The 26578-nt window shown below is 39.3% G+C and overlaps 1 protein-coding gene across 1 annotated transcript in view; it reads right to left on the bottom strand.

The window, feature by feature from the left end:
• Window positions 1–26578, bottom strand: part of HMCN1 (hemicentin 1) — a 562350-nt gene that overhangs the window by 15014 nt on the left and 520758 nt on the right. Inside the window, exons 94-103 of the mRNA XM_004706670.2 lie at window positions 22675–22824; window positions 22257–22394; window positions 20924–21045; window positions 19877–20114; window positions 12348–12410; window positions 10287–10406; window positions 9110–9244; window positions 5342–5455; window positions 4621–4746; window positions 2672–2800 (exon numbers count right to left, since the gene is read on the bottom strand). Of these exons, the coding sequence (XP_004706727.1) occupies window positions 2672–2800; window positions 4621–4746; window positions 5342–5455; window positions 9110–9244; window positions 10287–10406; window positions 12348–12410; window positions 19877–20114; window positions 20924–21045; window positions 22257–22394; window positions 22675–22824 (1335 nt within the window). The remainder of the gene's footprint in view (window positions 1–2671; window positions 2801–4620; window positions 4747–5341; window positions 5456–9109; window positions 9245–10286; window positions 10407–12347; window positions 12411–19876; window positions 20115–20923; window positions 21046–22256; window positions 22395–22674; window positions 22825–26578) is intronic.

Genomic DNA, 26578 nt, shown 5'->3' with positions numbered 1-26578 from the left:
TGACAACAACAATAACTACTTTCCTGCTTATTTGTTTATCTATATAAGTGGACTTGGTCTTTCTCTATCCTTTGTCCTCCCATGGTTTCCTCTCCACAAAGCAAAGGGGTGATTGTTTCCATATCTAAATTATTGCAACTTATGCCTTGGTCAAGACTTTGTATGGCTTTAGATTACATCTTTAGAATGAAATCCAAAATCTTCATCCTCTTTAACCTCTGCTTATTTTTCCCCAACAATACAAACCTTCCTCTCTCAAGAATTTAGCTCTGAGTCTGCTCAGACTGGAATACACTTGCTCAGACCATCTGCAGGGGCTCCTTCATTTTGCTCAGTCTCTTTCAAGGCTGCCAGGCTCACAGTACCACCACGCTAGCCTGCGCTACTTCCCTTAAAGTGTTTCTCATAACGAGGATTATAGCATATGTTTTTGTTTTTCTCTGTATAGAATTACAGCTCTATTAGGACAGAGAATTTGTAAGTTCATTTTAGTGCTATACCTCTACAACCTAGAATATTATCTAGCACAAATTGGATGCTCAATAAATATTTGATGAATCAATGAAAAATGAGTTTAACATGATGTGCTAATTCAAACCACTAGCAGACATGTCATATGGGAAAGTGTATTCTTGAATCCAGAAAACCGGAGTTCAAAGCTAATATAGAGCTAAGTTCTTTGGCAGGAGGGTTTTATATGCAAGAGTGTTGCATCTACTTCACTTTTCTCATCATATTCTTTTGCACTAACATATTAAAATGAATAATCAAGAGTAAGCACATTTCACCCTACAAGATTAAAAGACAGGGAATGAAGACTTACATTCACTAAACGTATACAGTGAAAAAAAAGATATATATTTTAAATTAAGACCTGGAGTTATATGCTCTAAATTTCCCTGCAAATTAGAAAAGTGAAAGAAAACCAAGGATCTAAACTAAATTCTTTAATTCACTAATAGTGCCATGAAATGAAATAATATTAATAAGTATAATAAAAGTAGTGAATTATACTTTAAAAGTGATTTGAGTAGGTACAAGACCAAACTTAACCTTTTGGATCTCTTCTAGGCAACGGTCCTACTTCCTGTATTGTTTTCTCTTCTAGCCCAATGCCTGACATTCAATGCTGGCAAATTGATAAATAGATAAACAAATTTAATCCCGATAGACCACAGTTATTACTGATTAATTTGTTCAATTATATATATGAATAGAAGGCTAAAATAGTATGTTCTGCTATCAGAATTATATTCAATTCTGTTATCAAAAATGTTTCTTTTAAGAGAGTATCTCATAATGACATTAATTTGAACATTACTGTGTACAAAATATTATGCTTGGGACTGCATAAAGACGGAATTAAGGTGATCAGGAATAATTTATTATAGATCATTGTTTAATAGAATAACCAAGAAAGCCAATGTCACATGCATAGCATAAAACCCAAAGAGCTAGTATTTAAAAGCACATACAATTTTATACTGAAATTAAATATTCTGGGAAGGAATACAATTTAGCAAAAGTTTCTTGATTATAAATGCATCAATTTTTTTATAAAGCAAATGTGTACCATCTTACAGATATTTTTTACGATCTGGCTTACTTTATATTTAATTAAAACTAAAACTGAAACCTATGGGTGACTGGGGAAATCAAATAAGATTCTTAGCACAGTGAATGGCATATGGTAAGCACTACATGGATGATAGATTGTATGACATCAATTTGTTTGAATATTGAGTTCATGTTTTAATTCCTCTCTCCTAAACCCTACACTGCATACCCCATTAAAATATATCTAAGCAAACATGCATGTTATGTCCGCAGAGCGATAATCTGATGATCTAGATAATTAAGCTGTCACGGCACATATATCACAACTTCACTTTGATGCGTGTGGTGGTTAGTGCTGATTACTTGGTGTTGGTTCCGATGCAGATCAACCCGGCTGCTCTGTGGGTTTCTGAGAGAGTAAATCTGCACGGAGGTAGAAAGCCTCATCTCTCTCCCATGATGTACTCAATAAGTGCTTAGTATTATCATTTAAAATGTCAGATTTATGAAGTTTCTGAAGAAATCAACTGAATAGTGTTATGAATGATTCAAATTTACATATCTGTTAATTGGAATAAGAGAAGCTTTGGTCCTAATGTGGTGACCCTTTAAGCCCATTCCTCATGCTGTGGTGACCCCCAACCATAAAATTATTTTTGTTGCTACTTCATAACTGTAATTTTGCTACTGTTATAAATCATCATGTAAATATCTGATATGCAGGATGTATTTTCATTGTTACAAATTGAACACCATTAAAGCATAGTGATTAATCACAAAAACAATATGTCATCATATATTGTGAAATATTTATTTCTAATTACAAATAAATGAAATTTTGTCTTGAGGCATGGTGTAGTATGGGTAACAGTCTTCACACAGGGTACTCGCATGTGGGCATATCTGCATGTGGGCAGACTGGCCTGGAGACGGATAGAGGAGTGGTGTCTCTGTTCCTAAGACCATTGGAAGTTTGTTTTCCGATGGTCTTAGGCAACCCCTGTGAAAGGGTCGTTCGACCCCCAAAGGGGCTGTGAAACAAAGGTTAGAACCGCTGCTGTAGAGTGTGGTCCTAAGCAAAGGGCATTAGTAGCTTTAGTACTCAAAAACTTACCCAGACAGGGTCTTCCCACTCCTTGAGACCGATAACCTCTCGGACACACACAACGATAGCTGCCTCTTGTATTTTCACATATTTGGTTATATCTGCATTGATGAGTCCCATCTTTACATTCGTCAATATCTATGGACATAGAGGTCACAACAAGTAGTAATAGTTCCTCTTTCAAACCTCAAAAGTGTGTACCTTCTTACAGATATTACAGATATACTTCTCGGTATGTAGGGAGAGATCAACGTAAAGATTTTAGTGTAAAAAAACCTGGGTCTAGTTTGAGCCCTGTCGCTTATTAATTGGATCCTTTCCCTCCTCCTGCTCCTCAATAAGGAAAGAGTTGTGACAACCAGGGTCTCTCTCTTTTCTCCTTTAGCTGCCTTACTTGTGCTAGTGACTTCTACTAGTAACTCTTATAAGCTTGTTTGTACACAACTAGAGCGATACTGTTGCTTCCGATTTCAGGTCCCATGTTTCCAGGGGCTACGTGGTCATGTCCAACTCCGTGATGACAGTGGTTCAACTTCAACAAGTCCACAGCGTCTTTAGCCTTTTATTTTTGATTATGGTACACCTGTTTTCCCAAGCAACCAGGCAGCAAACATAGTCTTCCTCAGTTTATTTCATTAGTTGTCAAATAATTCTTCCCTCATATTTTCAATCCCATATAGTAGGATTTTGCAATACTTTCTAAACACTTTGTCTAATTTTTAGTTAATTTTCTAATTTATCTTACACAATTACAGGGCCTAGCTTCCTAAAAATAAGTATGCAACTATAGATGGCACCATATTGCAGCCTATCATTACAAATTGAGACAAATATTTACCTATATTCATAGTATTACAAATGAAAAGTCTTTGAAAGCTGATAATTCAACTACCCGAGTTTATTTTTCATTTAAACTTATTAGGGAAAATGAAAACATATAGAAAAGTAGAAAGAAAGTGTAGTAAGTGCCCATGTACTGAAGCAAGTATCAATATATTGTCAATCTTCCTTCTTCTATATCATTATATTCTCTATGTTCCTATATAATTTTGAAATAAACTTATCATATCTTAAAGCTTTATTAATAAACAGTTCAGAATAATTATTTAAATTTATTTTTAAATGGGGAGACTTAAATGCACATTGCTGTATGAACTTAAAATTTCCCTAAGTTTTATAGATGTCAAGACAAAAAGATTGATTTTTGACACTTTGTAAACATTTTCTTCCTTCTCTGACCATTAACACGGCACTGTTTAAGTATGATCACATCCCTAGGAGCATAAGAGTTATTCCTGTAAGATATGATCGCTTTCTCTCGAGCACTCTCACATCATGGAATCTGTATCTCTTTTTTTCTATACAGCCTTATGTTACAGCTCCTCCCCCCTCCTTGGTGGAGCAGGGGAGTAGTTAGTCTACCCTTCAGGCTGCAAGTACATAAGACCAGGAATGGTATCTATTTTGAATCTGTAAATCCTGAAGCTAATAACTCTGCCAGCTCTGAAGATTAGGGAAAGATCTAATCTATTATATATTTTTATCATTATTTTTATGTTTAAAGAAGTATTTATTTCTAAAGTAATTATGTTTTAACTTATAAAAACTTTTCATACACATAATTTGTCCTTAACCCAGTATATGAAATTCTAAACAAATATGCTAAACCTAAGTTTAGTAACAATGTTAGACATAGTGAGTTACAGGCATATTAAACTATTTAAGAACTATCTAACAGATAAGGGTTCAAAACTGTCATTAGTGAATTTCCATTTCTTTGTATAGCAATGGCTTTGGGACCTTAGAGCATAGTCATACTAAATTTGGGGTCTAAGGTCTATGAAAAAAGAAAGACTTCAATGCTAGATAAAATGTAATCATTAGTTTTAAAAATGAATGCCCTACTTGGCTTGTTCAAGGCAAATGGGTCTCAGCCACAGAAATAGTCCTATACTTACCAATGCAGGTGCCATTGTCTGCCTTGGTCATGCCGTTTGGACAAAGATCAATGCACTTATAGCCCCCCCGGGTATTCTTGCAGTGCTGATCTGGTCTGCACACAGTCTGTCTACATTCATTCACATCTTGACCAAAGAACAAAAAGTAATGCAGATTGAGAAAATGATTGCTGCTCCTTTTCCAGAGAAGCCATACCTTGGTTTTTATGAATATCACCACGTAACCTCATATAGATCTTCATTGCATAATCATTGTATAAGCTTAAGAGGCTTCAATAGAGTAGGCTGTGCAACACACTTTGTCTTAGAACAAATTGATTTAGAAAAATATTGCTTCACAGAACTGGTAGTCATGTCAATCATGTCCTCTCTTTATAAATAAAAATTACATATATGCATATTTGAATCAATACATAGTTTTATCAATTGTATATGCATACAAAATATAAATTTTCATGTATATACATATATATGCATATCAATATATAAACACATACATTTGTGGGGAAATTTTATAAATACTATAAGGAAAATGTGGGTTAGAAAGATATATAAGCATAAAAAAAACCCTTTCAAATATAGTGCTTGCCTCTACTGTGTTTTTGCATAGATGGCATTCATGATGCAGCGTGAATCGGGTCCAGGAACAACATGCTGTTGGTTCCAGAAGCATGAAATAAGCATTAAATGCTGTTGCTTTGAACTCAATGGCTTTTCTTACCCATGCATTTTCTGCCCTTCAGTTGATAACCAGGTCCACACCCACAGTGGAAGCTTCCTATGGTATTGGAACAGCGTTGATGACAAGGGCTGGATTCCTGACATTCATTAATATCTGTCAAACAAAACTTTCATTATATGCTGTCAGGAATCTTGGTTTAATTCCTCCCAAATGTTTAACTTTTTAAAAAATTGTGATTTGGGTGAAAGTTACAGAGCAAATTGCTGTTCTATTCGACAATCCATGCATCTTTTATTTTCAACACTGATTGCAATCCCCACAAAGCACAAGCACTTTTACCACTTTCTCCCTGCCATTACCGTTCCCTTCATCCATCTCTCCTGCCCCTTCCAGCCGTGGAGCTTTATCCCCGGACAAATACTACCCTTCTGATTTCATATGACTGTTCTAAGGAGTGCATACCTCCTTGTTATTATTGTTCATTTTACAGACCTGTTTACTGTTTGGCTGAAAGTTGACCACAGAAGTGAAATCCGGTCCAAAGGTCTCTGAGGGCCACAGTCTAAGGTGCTAAATGTTTAATGTTTTGATTATTTCTGGTTATTATTATGTTAATGACTTTCTAACCTAATCCACCTGTTCTCATTTTTCTGCTAAATAACTGAGAGGATGACTTGCTGGAGAAGGCATCTCTCTTCACGAGGTAGCATTTGCTAATGACTCAGAATGATGCTGACCCAACAGCCCCTTATTTTGAGCCATTCACCAGATGGCTCACACTCCGATTTCTAGGAAGTTTCAGTCCTGGAATGTGGCTGACAGACTGCTGTGTCTAAGATAGTGGTAAAAAATAAAAAACAAAACACTACACTTTTTTTGCAATGTCCTTTGAAATGGACCTTTCTTGCCCATTCTTGTTGCTATTAGCTAAATGAATATCTTTAAAACGTTGTGCCTGCTTGGGGGCAGCAAGCATAGCATTTTTCCTTCTTGATAGTTGTTGTCCAATTAATGTTCCCAACACCACATGGAGAAGAGTAGACTAGAAAGATTGAAGGCATAAAGTTCCCGAGACTCCTGTGCACTGTGCAGCTCTGGCACTCTCTCTTCTCTCCTTTCGAGTCTCAGAGCAAAGAACAGTTATTAGGAGATAGATGAATTGAGAGCTAAATAGGCAAGACAGTCTGTCCATTTGATTCTGACTCCTGGTGACCTTTATAACCACACAAATTATTGCTCAGTCTTACATCTTTCTCATCCTTGATGGCATGCTTGAATCCTCTACCACACGTGATATCCTCCCCCAGCTATGATACCCACTGGTGATGTGTCCAAAACAAGTGAATCAGACAATGCTCTGCTATGGTCCATGAGGTTTGCACTCACTGATTTCCAAAAGTGCCTTAGTCTGAACGTTCCATTGAGGTCTGTACAGCACGATCAACTCTGCTGGTGTTTCAAATACTGGTGGCATAGCATCTGGCTTCATAGCAATGGACAAGCCACCAATCTATACCAACTGTCAGACCATGCTTTAGAATAGGCTCTGTATTGGAGTCCTGCCACCCATCTCCTCTTTCCTCGCCAGAATGAGAATTGTACTCTTTCAACTAGTCCTTCCTCTTGTATACATTTTTAACATTCTACCACTTTACTGTCCTTTTCCCTATAACTTGATAGATATGGCCCAATCTTTCCTATTCTAGAAAATTCGCTCTCTCAATATGGTCCTACTCTTAATTCCTGTCACTTATATGTCATCTTACAAACACTTTGGATATGTTGCTGTTAGGTGCCAAGCAGAATGAAGCACTGCATGGTCCTGCACCAGTCTAACAATTGTTTTCACACCCGGACCCACTGTTGCAACCACTATGTCAATCCATCTCATCGAGGTCTTTTTTTTCATTGCCCTTATGAGGTTTCTGCATGTCCAAAGTATATACAGCTTGCAATCCTTGCCTCTAAGCAGCACTCTGGCCATATGTCTTCCAAATTCTTTTGGCAGTCCACGGGACTTTCAATATTCTTCTTAACACCATAGTTCAAATGCATGAATTTGTCTTTGATCTTTCTTATTCAATGTCCAACTTTCACATGCAGATGAAGCAATTGAAAATACCATGGCTTGAGTCAGGTGCACCTTAGTCCTCAATGTAACATTCTTGCTTTTCAGTACTGTACTTGACAGGCCTTGTGCAGCAGATTTACTGAATCCAGCAGGTCTTCAGATCTCCTGACGGCTGCTGCAAATATACTCTCCCCCTAGCTAGGCTTTTCACATCCTCACTTTACATTGCACTACAAACTGACCTTGCCAATATCTTAATTTCTGCTTATTTTTTATTTGATCTTTGGATTTAATTTCTTAAAATCCAAGTATATATTAATTTATATAAATGCACAAATATAATCACAGACGTATTCTTTTATACAAATTTTCCTCTTAATCTTACTTAAATCCTCTTCTTGATTAAATAAAATGTTCTAACCAAGTTTCCCCCATGGAATCCCAATTCATCTCCTTAATTGTGCACAAACTCTTATTTTCTCTCAAGACTATCTAAGACACATTCTTTTTGTTTCTTTTTTAATTCCCTACTCCTCCAGCACTGCTGGTAACCAATCTGCCATCATAGATTTTCTTATTCTGAGCATTTTATAAAAATTGGAGTAGACAGCATTGTCCATTTGTGTCTGAGTTATTTCCCTTAACAGAGTATTTTCAGCGTTCATTTGTGTGGTGATATATATCAACAATTGATTTCTCTTTATGGTACATTGCATGAACACACCACATTGTGGCTACCCATTCACCTGTTCATGGACACTTGGCTTGTGTCTTCCTTTTGATTGTTATTGTATAGTTATTGTTATACATTATTGTTAATAATGGTACAATGATTATTGGAGTACAAGTATCTGAGTTGCTGCTATCAACTATTTTTAATATGATATACCTAAGAGTGGAAGATCATGTTCCTGTAAGAATATTTTTCTTAGTAAAGCTTTTTTCATTATTTACTTGGCCTCCCTTGCCATTTTTTTACCTTCTTGACTACCTAAGACATTTGATTCTTCAGTAATTGAATATTAGTCATAATATTCTCATACACACACACACACACACACCAAATATAAAAGTGGGCTTTAAAAGGTTTGTAGAAAAAGGAGCTGAAAGATAATGGAATTATCCACAAACTTCTGAAGCCCCTTTGTATATTTGTTGATATAAACACCTAGAATATATACTTACATATAAAAATTTATATATTCTCTTTGGCTGTTGTTTGTTTTTCAGTTATATTCACTCTTCCTATTCAACAGTACCTCACAGATATACCTCCAAGCCAAAAAAAAGGGGCTTCCATTTATTCTGTGAGACCTAATACCTTTGTAGCGGTTGCTGGTGTAATTACACCATAATTCAGTCATTTTTTTCTCCTATTGAGAGGCATTCAGTTTTGTATAAACTTTTGCTTCCATTAAAATTATAGTAGTTCATGCACTGGCGTTTTTCTGTAATAGATTTTATTAGATAGTTCTGGATAATCTCTCTCAAATGGTATCAGTAAGATGCTAGCACTAAAAACTATCGTGCTACTAATATTTACAAGCGGAGTCTAACCGTTAAGATATGTAAAACGATGTACTGATTTAAGTTCTAATGCGGAATAGACATCTCAGTTGTTTGATCCTTACCCACTCTGTTCCCCTGTATCTAGTCCCTGTCCTTTAAGTTTCCTGAGTTTAAATGATACAAGTGGTCTTATTTATTAGAATAAAAAAGGGTCTCCATTTATATACCTTGACAACTCAGCCCATCAGAGGTTCTCCGAAAGCCGATTCCACAATGCACCACACAGCGATAGGATCCAATGGTGTTGTCACAGTCCTGGCCCAGGTGGCAAGTGTGTCCACCCAAAGCACACTCATCAATATCTGGAACAGAGTGAGGCATTCAGGTGGGGTAAGTGAAGCAAAACAGCTGTGAGATTGGGATAAAATAGACACTCGAGAAATGCTGGGTCATTTCAGGTAGCTTAAATAGCTGACACGCTCCCAGCAATACAGTGTGACAGCCACACAGACTGTCGGAGCAATTGGACCACCTTAGGAATTGAGTGGCTTTCAAAAGAAGTGACTTCTACTCTCTGAAATCTGACCTTCTCTGTAGAATTCGGGTAGTGATATGTGTTTCTCAGGAGCACTTTGAAAGCTACATGAAACAACATATATAAGGTACTCAGTCCTTCCCCTCTCTACCCTCATCTCACCCCTCCTTTGCATTTGGAACAGGATTTCCTGGGGCACAGAAAAGAAGCCAGGTTTCCTATTTTGACTTTGGACTTATTAATAGATGGGTACTTATACAAGTCTGATTTTGGAGGGCACACAGGGTTTGAAAGAAATGTGTGTGTGCACACATACATGTGTGTTTTACATTTTTTAATATCCCCAAAGTGCTGTCAGGAGAGTGACTATAGTTAACTTCCCTCTGTGTTGTTGGTCTGGGCAGTCAGGACAGTCTGACTCATAGAGACTCCTATGACAGAGCAGAACTTCCCCAAGGGGTGGTGACCTTTTTAGGAGCAAATTGCCAGTTCTTTTCTCCCAAGGAGCTACGGTTGGTTTGAACTACAGGCATTTGTGTGATCAGCTAAGTATTGAACCACTGCACTCCCAAGGCTCCTTCCAAATCTCTTGATAACCTCTTTTTTCATCATTTCACCACTGGAAAATAAGGATGGTGACAGCCTTGCCTGCCTCTGAAGAGCTGTGAAAGTGGAGCGAGTCAGGGCAGCATCCCTGCTTTTTGAGTGCTCCATTTGGAGGGAGTGCAAGGGCAGTCCTTACTGACAAGGGCAAGGGTAGGGCAGAAGAAGTAGGCAAAAAGAGGATTGGTCGAACACACCTTGTATAGGTCAGAGATGGCCTTGGGCATGGCTACAATGTGTTTATTATATTTAAGATTTCCAAATACCTTGACAAGTCCTTCCATCCACAGCTATAGTGAGGCCTTTTGGGCAGGAGCAATAATAGGTCCCCATGGCATTGTGGCAGGTGTGAGAGCAAGGATTCCGCTCTGCACATTCATCTTCATCTGAAAGAGAAACCAGTCCAATCAGGATGCAATGCCCTGTCTATCTAGGAGTTACTAAAGTCAGGAAAAATAATTGCAGTCAGTGGCCAATGAATTGGCTCAAATATAATAGAGAAGGGAAATATTAAATTAAAATTAGTATGGGGTTTCTAAATTTTAATACTGATTAGATGTTTAGAATATCCTTTAAAACAGTGCTTCTCCACCATCCTGATGCTGCCACCCTGTAGGACAGTTCCTCATGTTGTGGTGACCCCCCAACCATAAAATTATTTTTGCTGCTACTTCATAACTGTAATTTTGCTATTGTTATGAATCGGGCGACCCCTATGAAAGGGTCATTTGACCCCCCACAGGGTTCGCGACCCACAGGCTGAGAAACGCAGTTTTAAAACAATGACTATAGTTAATATATGTTGTTATAAACCCTATACCTGTCTTAACTCATTCCTAAACAATATTCCCATGTAATAGGTATTTTTCATTAGTATTTCTCATCTGTCAATTATAAAACCAACCCCAAATCATCACCACTGAGCCAATATGGTGACTCATGGAAGGACAAAATACATTGCCCAAGGTCACACAGGATTTTTTGGGCAGAGTTGGGACCAGAACCTTGAGAGTATTTATATCTGAAGATGATGCCTTCTCCCACTGTACTACGTCACCTTGCCTGCTTGTAAGAGAAACGCACAGGTATGAAACTTGAACTCAAGTTTTACTTAGCTGTGTGCCTATCTGAGACTCTCATATTAGGATTACTCATGAGTCCTAAGGCCACAATCTTGGTCTAGCTCATGACTGGGCAATTTCAGGGTGAGGTCCTGTAGAGGCAGATTATTGCTTTTCTCATACTTTGGGATTCAGAATTTGACGTTGCCCGGGTTTTGGTCTTCCACTTTAGCTTCTGAGAGATCACCTTGAAAACCTGGCGAATAAGGTGTCTCTGATGAGAGTCCCACCTGAGGTTTCATTCCGATGACCTACCTCTGGGGAGAAGCTGGTCATGCCAGCAAGATCCACCACCTAGTACTTCAGAGAAGGGGGGCTGATTCGATTTTATGTCTGTGTAGAGGCTTCAGTAATGGCTCTGGACAGGGGAGTGAGAACTCTTGGGTTTCCTGGTTGGTGATAAAAGTTAGTGCATGGGAGAGCGAAGTGCATTCCATTTGGGAGATGGAAGCTTGCTGTTGGGAATTCTCCTAGATCTTGCTCGATGTGCCTACATTTGTATCCTTTTTTCTGTAAGAAAACTGTAGCCCGAAGTATGGTGCTTTTCTAAGAGGAGAGTCTTTCTAGTGAAAAACTGAACCTGAGGGATTGGGGAGGGGGGGAGGAAGCCAACAGATCAGACGCGAGGCGGGTGGAGGGCCGTAAGCTGATGGTCATGAGGAGGTTGTGGGAAATTCCCACATTTGTAGCCAGCAAGTCACATGGGAGGGTGGCATGTCCCCTGAGGCAGACTTGACAGCTGAAGGACTGTGGGGTTTGACCTACCTCGGTCTTGTTCGGGTCAGAGGAAGAAGTACTGCACATGTAGTTGGGAGGGGTTGAACGGAACAGGCTGCCCTGATCGTTCACTGATTTGATCTTCATGCAAACCCAGGACCCTCATGGCAATGACGTTCTCAGATTGAGCCTAGCACTGTCGCTGTGCTCACTCCACCTGTGCAATGTGCCACCACACAGTTGATTGGGGCCAGATGGACACAGCTTGAATTTTGTCATCTAACTGAAGCTCACACCTAGCTCTCATCTGACAGCTTAGCGATCTAAAGCAGTTTCATCCACTGTATGCATCTTGATTTCCTCACCCTATAATATAGGAGGCTTAGAGGAATGGGGTGCTGACTAACTGTCTAGAAGACTGTCAGTGAGTGTTCCCTAATTAGTATAGCATTTTTATAAGAATAAAAAACACATTATTCTTGTACTTACCAGAACAAAAGGGTCCAACTGAGTCTAGGACAAAACCCGAGGGGCACTGATTACTTCGGTCGCCTATCACAGAAAGGGCAGGGAAGTTAGCCGGCACAATACAACGCTAGCTCCTCGTTTCTTTCCAGTAGAACCCTCCAAGGGAAGCTATGCCCCAAATCATACATATGATGCAACGGTGCAGTAGGTGAAAGCAAGCAGAAATGGAAATTTTTTTTCATGTTCTTTAAGCAAGAACTAAGTGAATCACAGTCCAGAGATCGTGAATTGTTGGCAAGATGCCATCAGAAACAGATTTTCTGTTTGAGCTGTTTATAGCAATCTAAAGAAAATTGAATAAAGTCATTCTGTGATCACTTAAAAGGAGCAAGGTCATTTTATATTCCAGGCGTAACTAGAGAGGACATCCTCTTTGTCTACCAGTGCTATTCTGCTTTGTTCCAGGAGCAGGAGCATTATTTCCAAGCGACTTAAAATGAATTGTGCCATGTGGGTGAAGGGAGACGGTGCATGGAGTAAAATATGAAAGTAACGATGATTTATAATTTATCAAGGGTTCACGAGGGTGGGGGAGGGAGGGTTATAAAAGGAGCTGATATCAAGGGCTCAAGTAGAAAGAAAATGTTGATGGCAACATCTGCACACGTGTTTGATATAACTGATGTATGGATTATTATAAGAGCTGTAAGAGTCCCCAATAAAATGATGTCTAAACAAAAGTTGTGACCCTGAGAACTAGAGACTCTATGAAGACACTGCTCCCCACTTTGGTGGGTCTCCCTTATTTTCAGTGGGAAGCGTTTGAGTCTCTCATGTGTGACTCGGTGGACGCCCTTCTCACGTAGACAAAGCAAAAACATGCAGGCCAATTGTGTTATAACTGAATTGTTAGACATTAATAAAAAAAGTGCTTACAAAAGGGAAGTCGTTGGAAGAGTTAGTTTGGAAATCCCTAACCCCTTCATTTTTAAAGGTCATGTTAACTCAGTGTTTAATTATTTATGCATTTAGTTAAAATAAAAACAAATACAACCACACATCATTGACTTGCAAACATGTCAACAAAACTCATCTTTGAAGTCACCACAGTGATATGTAGGTGTACACACACAAACTTAAAATGATAAGTACAAAATATTTGAAGGGCCTTCAAAAAATTTCCAGAAAAACAGAATCGAAAGATAATCTAATTTTCCCACAAACTTTTTGAAGCCACCTAGCATTTCACATTTCTCTTGAGGGAGATTTTATTTAACTCCTGTTGAATAGCTCAGATCCTTTCCATTTCAAATGCATGAACCTGTAGCTAAAACAAATCTATTATGATTGATTTAGGTGCTCATCTTAGAGAAGTATTGACATTAGTTAGCTTTTCAGGTTTGCTCTGCTTTAGAGAGTCTCTGATTATAATATTGTTTGAGTCCTGCTAAAGACCTGGAATGTTGTACAAAAAAAAAAAGAAAAAAGAAAAAAGGTTCTACTTAGCTATCTCATTTCCTTGAATGAAAAGCTAGGGTAATGTTTGTTTTTTGTAAGCCACCAAATTGTCAAAAAACTTCAACAAAAAACAGGTCTGTGATCAGTTTCTATCCTGAGTATAAAGAGGTCCTTAGAGCATTCTGGTCTTCCTGCACATGCCTGGGGATAGGAATGGGATGGGTGGGACAGAGTGGTCTAAGACATAGTGTTAAGTGATGGAGAAACGGTCACAACATGTCACTAATGTGAAACAGGTGCCCTGAACTTCATGTGCTCTCTAATTTCAGCCTCACAATGTCCCTACTTCCACTCCACACAGTTTACAGAGGAGGAATTTAGGAGAGAGGTTATGCAAACTGCCCATGGTCAAATCGCTGATATGTGCTGGAACAGGATTGCTTTCACATTGAACCAGTGAAATCAAGAATACAACTTTCAAAAACCCATCTCACAGCCATGGAGTCAATGCTGACTCAAAGCCACCCCTGTGGGTTTCTCAGACTGTAACTGTATACGGAGTAGAAAGCTCAGTCTTTCTTCCGAGGAAGAAAGGTAGTTTTGAACTGCCAACCATTCAGATTGCAGCCCAAGCATAACTACTATACTCCCAGGGCTCCTAAGAATACAATTTAGTGGTGACTATAATTTGTTTTGTTTATTCTGACACTACTTAAATCCAGTCAGTGCTGTGTTGGGTATATAATTGGAAAAAAATGTGTCATATAAACATAAAAGCTATTATCTGATAATATAGTTATTACTTAGTAAAGTTATTATTTAATCATTCATTCTAGATGGGAGCGATGTCTTTCACTAGATGGTATTTGGAGCTTCTTTTTGGAGATACTCTGACAGTCAAGATGACACATCATGTCCTCATGTTGAGCCCAACTCCCAGCAACCCATAGGACAGAGTAGAACGGCCCTCTTAGGTCTCTGAGATGACAATCTTTACGGATGTAGACAGACTCATCTTCCTTTCTTGGAGCAGCTGATGGGCTCAAACCACTGACTTTACCTTTAGTAGCCCAATGTATAACCAACTACACCACAAGGACTTCTTAGTCATAATCACAGGGAACCCTATTAAAATATTTTGAGTGATAGAAGACCACAGGGCAGATTTGTGTAATACAAATATTCAATGAATTTTCCAGGAATGCAACTGTCATATAAGTTGATGGATCATGGTGCTTTGATTTACTCTGGACTTTACCAAAAGTGGCTCAAAGTTCTGAAAGCAATCACACCAGGAGTCAATATCTTGGTTTGGGTCTATGACTACTTCTGTGTCTTTCTTTCAGTGTACTCAGGTCCAAAGGTTAACATATTAAAGGGCATAACATGTTTTATTTGTGCTTCTAGTTAAAGTGTGGTCTTTTGTGTTATATTGTAGACCAGTTTTCATCATAAGCTAGAAGAAGTAGTACAAAACATTTGCTGATTTCGTTATATTATAATAATTCTGATTGTTGCAGAAGCATAAAAATGTATAAAAGAAAAGCAATGTAATCTTATCGTTGGAAGCAAACTCTAGTTTGTTCATGTTTTCAGTCATTTTTTATAAATATATATTTTAAAATATTGTTAGTATATTTCTCCAGAGACTAACAATTGCAAAATTTTAATGATCATAAAAATTACTTAGAGATCTTACTTAGATAGCTCTCATAGTTTCACAACAATTAGAGAAGGTAAGGAAGAGGTTTGAAAACATATGCTTAACCAGTATAAACCAGTGATTATAATTTTATAATCACTCAGGTGTGAGCAAGTCTGATATTGAGCTAAGTGTACATTGCTTTCTAACTATTATTATGTCATGAACATTCTCCAACATCATTTGCTTATACTTATATTGACAATATTTAGAACAGTGTCTAGTACATGATGGGCATTCAACAAATATTTGCTAAGTAAATGAGTTAAACATTTCTTTAACATGTATTATTGTTTGAGTTTATCATATGGGGGTGCTATAATTTACATATTTATCTTCTATTTCCAGGACATGGTTTGATCATTTTTCTTTATAAATAACACTGGATGAAACTTCCTTGATATATGAGGGGGCTTCAGAAAGTATGTGGAAAGGGAATTAAAAGATAAAATTTTTCCACAAACTTCTTAAAGTTCCCATATATTTTTGGCCATTTCTATGATTTTCTGTGAGTAGATTCCTTAAATGAAATAACTGAAAAATATTTGAAGATCGGAAACGTTACTAATTGTGGCAGTTATGTAATCTCTTGTCAATTTGCAAAGGGGTGGAGTCTAGCCTGTCAAGCTAGACTCTGTGTGGGTATGGCCTTCTCCTGAGGATTCTGGGAACTTCTGTCTTCCTCCCTGGATGTGGGACACATGGGGCTACGCTGATGGAGCCAGAGCCCTGGAACTGGAGGAGCCACATGGAAACTCACGCCAGCATGGAGATGAGATGCTTCCACGCCACTGGATCCACAAGACTTTTCACCCTCTGGCCTGTGATCTACCTGCATTCAGTGTCATTGCATGTATTCCACAAGTCTGAAGAGGTATTTATAGACTAGTATCGGACATATGGGCTAATATTGGACTTACGGACTTGATCTAGACTGGGCTGGGATGTGTTCTCAATATACAATTACTCTTTTATATAAAGCTCTTTCTTATACACACATGAGTGTCTGTGGATTTGTTTCTCTCGTCAACCCAGACTAACACACTAATACATACGGCTTTCCAGAAAAGTTGAACCAATAGTTGTTCAGTCGACAGTATATGAAGTATTCACTTATTTCCCCCACAGATCTCCAATACTGGGGGATTATTATATTCTTTAATCCGACAGTGATGGCTGGAAAGTGGGATCTTATTGCCTCTGCGTTGCTTTCTTTAGCAACGGGCTGACAATCTCTGACATTCTTCGTTATGTCTGTGTGTACGTGGTTGTCTTTCTCAATTGGGGCACTTGTTTTTTCTTACCGACTTGGGGAAGCTGGTTCATATTAAGCTTGACATATAACATATGATGGAAATATTTTTCTTGATACATATTTGATTGTCATTTTTATGTTTCCTTCTCTCTTAAAGAGGTCTTTTAAAAATTCTAATGAAAGTTTTTTCTTTATTTCTTCTGATATTTTCTGATGATTGTTTAAAATATAAACACATTTCACCACTAAATTTTAACATGCATAATTTAATTTTAATGACTTAAAAGTTCTGTAAGAAAAATACATACTTGTGACTTGTGTTTGGTAAGTGGACTCCAAGAAACCCGTGTACAAATTACCTGCATTGGAATCATCTATCCACTGTGATAAATGTATACATTCTCAGAATTACTAAACCAAAGGTTTTTGGGCCCAGGTGTTTGCGCTTTCTTCAAGCTCTTGAGGTGATTTGAATGCGCTGTAACCATAGCTCTACTAGACCAACATAAAAGGAGAAATAACTTGCTGGTTAAGCTACCAAGAATGCAAGCCTGCCCCCTAGTGGTCAATAAGACATAAACTGTGGTACAGAGTCCTTCCAATTCACAGGAAAAGAATCAACAATAACACAAATATCAGCTGTAATTCATAGGCTCATTGTCTGGATGCATAGGATGGGGCAGTGATGTTCAATAATGTATCTCCCTATACTGTGGGACCCAAGTTTCCCAACAACATCCTGACAGATGTCAAAAAGTTGTTCAAGCAGGGCTTACAGAACTAGATAGAAAGTACACATGGCTTTGAAAGCAAGTTAAATTACAAATTCATTACAATATACATTACAAATTAATCTTAGCCAATATCTCATACCTACTTATCTTTTAACTTGGATGAAGTATTAAGAAGGTAGAAATAGAGTAGAAAGTAAACATACTTCTTACAATGGAAAATCACCATTCCAGTAATTCTTCTTTTTATGTGAGTGCCCAAAATGCCAAGAGGAAAATGCGATAGTGGCAGAGCAGTGTGACTGGGGGCACGGGAGAACACTGGCTATTGGTTTTATGAATCCATAATTACTTTTTAAAATGTGACCACATATTCTTATCTTACTATAATTTCAAATTTCATGGAGCAATTGTGACAGATACTGAAGAAGACTGTCCTTTGTACATCAGAGGAAGGAAAGAAGAAATAGTGAAAATGAAATTTCTATTTATCTATTACATGTGATAAAAAAGGCAATGTTTAAAATAGAAAGCTAATGTTTTGAGAATGCAACAAATGTACAAATGTGCTTGACACAATGGATGTATGTATGGATTGTGATAAGAATTGTATGAGCCCCCAATAAAATGATTAAAAAATAAACCATGAGGAAACACACACATACACAAATCTACTTGGATCTGTTTTAAGAAAGCCAAAATAAAACAAACAAACAAAAACAATCAAACTAATGCAAACTCACTGCTATAGACTTAATTTTGACTCATAATGATCATATAGGACAAAGTAGAACTTCTCCCAGCACACAGAAAAACACCAAAGTCAATGTAAATTATCCCATGCTTACTCATGAGATCTTATGAACCGGAGCTTTGCAAAAACTTAGTGTCTGTAACAACAATATACAGAAGTCTCCCTGCACCCAAACCCCACAGAATGTGGAAGGCTATTAGCTGTGGTGCCTCTTATGACTGAAAGGGAAATCTCAGCAGACAGACACATCAAAGAACCACACACAATACGGGAATACTGAGATCAAAGGTTGCAAAACTATGCTTAAAAAATTGAAAATCCACTGTCATTGAGTTGATTCTATCTCAGTGTATTAAGGGCTTCTGAGTCTATAAATCTTTATGGGAACAGATAGCCTCGTCTTTCTCCCAGAGAGTGGCTGCAGAGTTTGAACTGAGGAAGTTGCAATTGGCAGCTCAATGCCCAACCCCCAGCACCACCAGGACTCCATTAAAAAGAGGAAAGTTGTTCAAAATTTATATTTGTGAGCAACAGGAAATAACAATACTGATTATTGCTATACCATTGCAAAAGGAGATTTTAAAGTATGGGAGCGTTTTGACTCTCAATGAGCTAGGTTGATAAAGTGGCCACAAAGGTGGGCTCAAACAGAACGACTGTGCCAACGGGCAGGAGCAGGCGGCGGTTCGTTCTGCTGGACACGGGCTCTCAGAGTTGGAGCCCACCTTGGGCCAAGATGCACCTTTACATTTTGCTCCAGGAATTAATAAAATGCCTTGGTAAGCATATGATTCAGAACAATAACAAATGAACTTTATTACTCAAACGGAGATGTTTTTGACGGATTTGACATTATCAGCCACCTCCACGTAAATGGAATAAAACCGTAGCACCTTCATGATGCTGTGTGAAGATTCGTGAACTAAGTCTATTCGAACTTCAATTGGATTGGCTTTACCAGAGGGTTTACTTCCCACACAACATAGCCAGCACATACAAAAACCTGACACCATCATGGTGGCAGTGTTGCCAGCTGCTGTAACCCCAGGAACAATAAATTGCTGCCCGATCCTGTGCCATGCCCACAAATCAATGGGGATCACACAGCTGTGTTTTCTTTGGACCAGTTCTGAAACTAGACTCCAGGCCATTCTTTGTCCCTCTTAGTCTGGATGCTCCACTAGAATCTGCTGGGAGTCATAGCAACCCCCATGGACAGAGGCCTGGTGACGGTCCATGTGGTGCATTGGCTGGGAATCGAACCAGGGCCTACTGCATGGAGGATGAAAATTCTGTCATTGAACTACCTAAGGTGACCAGACGTCCCGCTTTTGGTAGGACAGTCCAGATTTTTGGCGTTTTAAAAATGTCCCGATTTTTGGAAAGAATGCACGACAAGCTAGGGAACGGTCTATTTGGTCTATATAGACCAAATTTTTAATCAAGGAAACCACCCCCTACCATCCCCCTACCCCCACCCCCGTCAATGGTGTCCCGTTTTAAATCTGGTCACCTTAACCAAGACCTCAATCTTGTTGTGTGGGGAGTATGTTTTATATTGTTATTTTTTAATGCTATCAATGCATTTTTTTTTACTTTTCCAGAAAAGACAAGTGACATAAAGAGATGACCTGCCCTATAACAAATTACCTTTGGAAATTGAGGCATGTATTTTAAAGCCCAAGGTCTCTTCTAACTGGTTATAGTCCGATTCCACAGAGGATGCATGGAGCGTTTCCACCAAGAAGGGCATTCTTGCGTGTGCCTGGTCATAGAGAATGGTGTGGTTCCATGTATAGGGCGCGCTGATGCCATCCACGCTGAACAAGCGGGTTGAGTAGGCGTACAGCTGCCCGGGGCCTGTTTGAACGTAGTCCTCGGTGTAATCCTGAAGAGGACAGTGTGGATTTGAATACCAACATGATTCATAATGGATACTTCTTGAGAATATTATGCGATATAGAATCAAGAGAAACAGCTTAACACGTTAAAAATACATTGCTTCAAATATAATTCTGATTATATATTAGTGTTCAGGAAATAACTTAAAGTTGGGACCATTTTACTGTCCCTAGATTACTTTCTTAATTGTATCACCACATATTAAAGCATAGTAGGGGGCTCAGAGCTCGTGGTGGAATGTAATGGAAAGCTGCCAAAGCGTTATGGCTCTCTTCCTGAACTGAAGGCATGCTTTTTTGCACAGCATACAGAAGCTTTAATAGAAAGGTTAGTATTCTTCATGGCTATGGAAAATTAAAGAGACCATGGAAATTAACTCAACATAGTAATGTCATACTGATTCTGATAAGCAAGGTACTAAAAAGGCCACGATTTTGTAAACTGTCTCTGAAAAATTTTAAGCAAAGACCATATAATCATGTCTAACCTGGTAATTTACATGCCTAGTGTCATACTCTACCATTACTCCAGTAAACAATGAAGGCCAACACAAATAAACAAACAAACAAAAACCTAAACCCACTGCCACGAAGTCAATTCCAAACCACGGCAACCCTGTAGCACAGAGTAGACCGGTCTCCAGGGGGCTCTGACGCTGTGATCTTTATGGAAGCAGACTGCCACATCGTTCTCTTCAGGAGTAGCTCGTGCCGCCTTTTGGTTAACAGCCAAGCTGCGTGACCATTGGGCTGCCAGGGATCCTGAATGTGAAGGCAGGAGGTTCTGAAACTTTACCTTTACAGTGACGTCAGCTGGTGACTGCAGCTGCAGCACATAGCCACTCAGGAGGATGTCCAGCAGCAAGGCACCATCGGAATCTAAGCCCCTGGCAACATGAGTCATCCGCAAGATCTCTCCTGAGGAGTAGGATGAATTCATTTGAACCACAAAGAAACATGACTGGTGTAAGCACAGAGCAAAATGATCCTATCAATTCATCAATTTATCGATCAGTTCAGCTATGCCATTCTCCTTCAAACGTGAATGAAGAGACAGAGAATTCAATCCGCATTTAATATGCTCCCTCATCCCCACTTGAAGACCTACATGTAAAATTTCTTTTCATATGGCAAAAAAATCTAGCGTATGATTATTTGAAGGGTTCTACATTTAAAACAAGCAGTAGCGGGGTAATTCTACAAACACAAATGGCCTGTGAGAAGGATGGACAGCTTCTGCAGAGAGACTGGCAGTGCCACGACCCTGGCCATGGGGGCTTTTGCTCTTTTGGCTACCTCCAAAAGGAACCAACTGTCGTTAGGTAAGTGGATAGGCTCAAAAAGGTCAGCTTGTCTTTGGGACTAACTGAATGCTAGTTAAAGGCAACCCCTCCGTCAACTCTTCTTCCTGAGGAGCCATTTACAAAGGGACCATTCCAAAGAGTTGAAGGGCTGACTATCGATCACTGCCATCTCCTCAATTCTGACTCACAGAAACCCTACAGGACAGAATAGGGCTGCCCCTCTGGGTTTCCCAGACTGTAACCTTGCAGGGAGTCGAAAGCCTTGTCTTTCTCCTGCAGAGCGGTCAGCAGCTGAACCCGTAACCCGCTGTGCCACCAGGCCCTGGTTAGCTAATGTGTGTCCACCAAGGGTGATGATTAAAGTAAAAATCCTTTATTTGGTTTTATTTCCACCTTTGTAATAAAAGAATCAGAACCTTCATGTTCACTGACAAGGCTTTTAGTTTAGAACAATGACTCAGTTTCCTGCTCTGCTCTGGCCTTTAAGACCCTAAGGACTTAACAAGAAATTAAATTAAATTAAAATCCATACACACATCAATTGTGTAAAGCGCATTTGTACATTCATTGCCCTCATCATTCTCAAAACATTTCCTTAGGGTGTAAAAGTCTCTGTTGGAAACATATGGTCTCTTATAAGCCCCATGTCAGTGTAGGTTTACACCTAAATGGGAAATTGCTTTCATACCATCTATAATAAAACCACATCAAGCACTTTGAAATTATTCTTTACTAGAACACATAACTATTCTTCTTACCCACCAACTTTTAAGGCAGTCATTGTGTTTTTATACTACTCGGATATTAAGTTCAGCTGACACTAACCCGTTGCAAATTCAACTTGGGTTTCTCTCTTGAAGACCGCATTCGTGAGGGTAAAGCCATTGACGGCCTCGCCGACTTCCTTTGCTGTTGTCCAATAAATAGGGTTTAAAATAGAAACGATCTTTCTCATTGCTGGACCTAAGAAAATGAAAGATATATAACAAATACACTCCATTATTATTTTTCTATAAGGAGAAGGCCAAATTAACATTGAATAATAACAAAACAAATATCAATACATCAAATGTCTTTAAGAGCTTATCAGTAGGACAGGACTAAGGAATATCATATTGATCATGAATAGGACTATCTTCTCTGAAACTGTAAGTGGGAATAGTAAAATGAAGAATCATATATAAGTAATTTTAAAAGAGGCTCATTAACCTCATTAACAACATTTATGAGCAAAGAGACTTACCAAGACTTCGAGGGACATTGGTAATTTCGGCATGTATTATTCTAGTATCAGAGTTAGGGCTATCTGTGACTGTGGCATTAAGAAAAGCAATTCCAAATTCAACATCATTAATATTTCCATTTACACTTCCTCGGGCTCGCTGTGGTCCACCTATTGAGGGAAGAAACCACATTCCTGGATCAGAGAATAACATTCTAACTCCAAACCAAACTCTATGCTGTCAAGCGGATTTTAACTCATAGCCACCTTGTAGGGCAGAGTAGAACTGGGCGAAAGAGTTTTCCAGTTTGTGAATCTTTACAGAAGCAGACTTGCTCTCTGTCACCTGATGAGCAGCTGGTGGGTTTGAACTACCGATATTTCAGTCGGCAGCTGAGTGCTCTAAACACGGTGCCACCAGGGCTCCTCCCATCAACATGATGTGAAATCAAAGGTCAATATTCAGAGTCACAACCAATCTTTTCCTCACCATTAAAAAGATCTGATGACATCTGAATTTAAGAGTGGAATAAATAAACTTTGGAAACATTCTAATTGCATGTAACTGCCATCGTCCCACATAAATTTAGGATCCTTATACATCAATCACAGAATTATTTCACAAGTCAAAGAAAACAATCAATAGCCAGACCCCAAACCAAAATAAAGTATGTTTATTGATGGTGATGATGTAATAAGGCTCATGAGAATTTATTGAACATGTCATGTGCTAGAGTAAGAATTAAATATGTGTTCATTCATTTAGTCTTATCAATAATCCTCTAAGTTAGCTTTATGTAACCACCGTTTTTGGACAAGGAAATTGAAATTCAATTAGGAAAAACGGGACTTTTTCTAAGGTTTTATAGCAAATCAGCATAGAATGAGTATCTGGAGACCTCACAGCAAGCAGGGTCTCAGCCCCTAAACAACCCCTAAAAAGGTCTTGTTAATACAAATGTAGAGTATCTACATGACATTCATTGTTCACTTTAAGATTTTTAGAGCAAGATTTTCATCACAGTAAATCTAGTTTTTATTCAGTTCTTCACTGTGAGAAAATGACATCTACATTTGAAAATGGTGAGCTTTGAGCAAAACAATTGGAAAAGGTGTTTTGTACTTTCAACAGGGCTACAGAATTCATACCAATACAGTTATAATGAGAAAACAATCACACACATATGTATACATAGCGTTTACGCATTTCTAAAGTAAGTTATGCCTTCTTCCAATTGTGCACCACAATTGCTGGTTTCTAACAGTGCGAGGGGGGCGCAGGCCCGGGCAGCGCTTCCTAAGAGCACTAGGGGCTGAAACTGACTCAAGGGCACCCAACTGTCCCAACAGCCACAAAAACCCACCCCTAGAAGAGGCGGCCAGTGATGGGTCTTACATGCACAGCAGGCTTCGACAAAAGAAGAGACATGGTGGAGAGAAACTGATCGTGCAATTAATAAACATACGGTGATGTCTTTTAATTGAAAACACCACAAAACAATCACTGGTTATTTCAGAGACTGCTGGATAGCCTGTGGGTGGGGCAGTGTACAGCAGTAATCAACCTCAGAAAAAAACAGTATCTACGTTGTTGTTGTTGTTAGGTGCCATCGAGTCAGCTGTGACTAATAGCAAGCTTGTGTACAACAGAACGAAACACTGCCCAGTTGTGATAGTTAGTCTTTTGTGCCAGCATGGCCCCTGTAGGAAGACATGGGTGGAGTTTAGCCGGTCAATCAGGTTCCAGCTAGTGGACTTCCTTTGGAGGTGGCACTGAAATGAATGGCTCTGGAGGCCAGTTCCTCTCTCTCCCTGGTGGTCAGTCCGACGCCCTGCCTGGTGCTGCTGCTCTGCCTCATCACCTGTGCTGTGCTATCGGTGGGTAGAGCCAACCCATGGACTGTGGTGGACTCCATAGCTGTGCCATGCTGTTCCACCCCGCGACACTGCCCCGCCTTGGCCTTGCCGTGTCTGCTGCTTGTGGGCTGACTCCACTTGTCCTGCCACCACTGCAGATGCCGCACCTCCAGCCAGCCAGCCACCTGGCATGTTACTCTGTGAGGCTCCACCGCGATGCACTTCACTACATTGCCTTGCTGGCCGAGAGCTCCACCTTGACGTCTCACCTTCCTCCTGCCTGTTTCCTTGCCCTTGGGCGAGGGGGCGCGTGAGTTGGAAGGGTCTTCGGTAGATTAACTGACCACGGAAGTGTGTTGACCAAGCTGTTTGTACTGCTGTGTGGACTGATTTGCAGTTATATTCCTTTTCACTACATAAACCTCTTTATATATATTATATATATAAAGTGTCCTGGTTTTGCTTCTCTACAGAACTGTGCCGAATACACCAGTCCTGCACCATCCTCAAGCGTTCTTATGTGGGAGTCCACTGTTGCAGCCGCTGTGTCGTCCATCTCATCCAGGGCCTTCTTCGGTTTTGATGCCCCTCCACTTTATCAAACATGATGTCCTTCCCCGGGAACTGGTCTCTCCTGATATCATGTTCAGCGTGCATGAGATGACGTCTTGCCATCCTTGTCTCTAAAGAGCATTCTGGCTGTAAACCCTTGCTTTCAATACTTTGAAGAGGTCTTCTGCAGCAGATTTAACCAATGAAATACCTCCTTTGATGTGTGCCGTGAGCACGGATTGGGATCCAAGGAAGATGAGATAACTGACACCTTCCATCTTTTCTCCAGTTATGAGATGTCGCGTATTGGTCGAGTTGTAAGGATTCTGGTTTTCGTTGCACTGAGTTGTAAGCTACACTGAAGGCTGCAGTCCTTGATCTTCACCAGCAAGTGCGTCAGTCCTTCTCATTTTCAGCAAACAAACCTGTGTCATCTGCCTATTGCAGGTTGTTAATAAGCCTTCCTCCAATCCTGATGCCCCACTCTTCTCCATCATCTAGTTCCTGGCACACAGATTAAATCAGTATGGTGAGAAGATAGAACCCTGATGCACGCCTTTCCTGATTTTGAAACAGGCAATATTCCCTTGTTCTAGTCACACAACTGTCTCTTGATCCATGTACAGGTTCCACATGAGAACAATGACGTGTTCTGGAATTCCCAATCTGACTGGACAGTCAATAAAACACAAGTAAACATCTTTCTGGTAGTCTCTGCTTCTAGCTAAGATCCATCTGACATCAGCATTGATATCCCTTGTTCCACATCCTCTTCTAACTCCAGCCTGAACCTCTAGCAGCCCCTTGTCAATGGACTGCTGCACCCATTGTTGGGTGCTCTTCAGAAAACATTTACTTGCATGTGGTATCAATGATTTGCGTTCTATAATTTGAGCATACTGTGAGGTTGCCTTTCTTTGGCATTGGTACAAATGTGGATCTCTTCCAGTCACTTGGCCAAGTGTTGTCTCTCAAGTTTCCTGCCATAGACAAGTGAGTTCTTCCAATGCCTGGTTAGTTTGTTGAAACATTTCAATTCCTGGAGCCTTGATTTTGGCAAATGCTTTTAGTGCAGCTTGGACTTCTTCCTTTGGTACCACTGGTTCTCGCTTATATGCTACCTCTTGAAATGGCTGAATGTTGACTAATTCTTTTGATACAGTGACTGTGTATTCTTTCCATCTTTTTTTGATGCTTCCTGAATCATTCAATATTTTCCCCATAGAATCTTGAAAGATTTCAAAACAAGGCTTGCATTTTTCTTGAGTTCTTTCAATTTAAGATAGGCTGAGCATTTTCTTCCTTTTTGATTTTCTAACTCTAGGGTTTTGCACAATTCATTATAATATTTGACTCTGTCTTCTTGAGCTGCCCTTTGAAATTTTCTATTCAGTTCTTTCACTTCATCATTTCATTCATGTGTCTTAGAGACTCTATGATTGATTATGAGCCAGTGTCAGAGTCTCTTCTGACATCCACACTGATCATTTCTTTCCTGTCTTTTAATGACCTTTTG

This window comes from Echinops telfairi, unplaced genomic scaffold (genome assembly GCF_000313985.2).
Source record: "Echinops telfairi isolate 266 unplaced genomic scaffold, ASM31398v2 ScPeMD7_7424;HRSCAF=8462, whole genome shotgun sequence".
In the NCBI taxonomy this organism is placed as follows: domain Eukaryota; kingdom Metazoa; phylum Chordata; class Mammalia; order Afrosoricida; family Tenrecidae; genus Echinops; species Echinops telfairi.
This window is presented reverse-complemented; position numbering and strand designations above follow the sequence as displayed.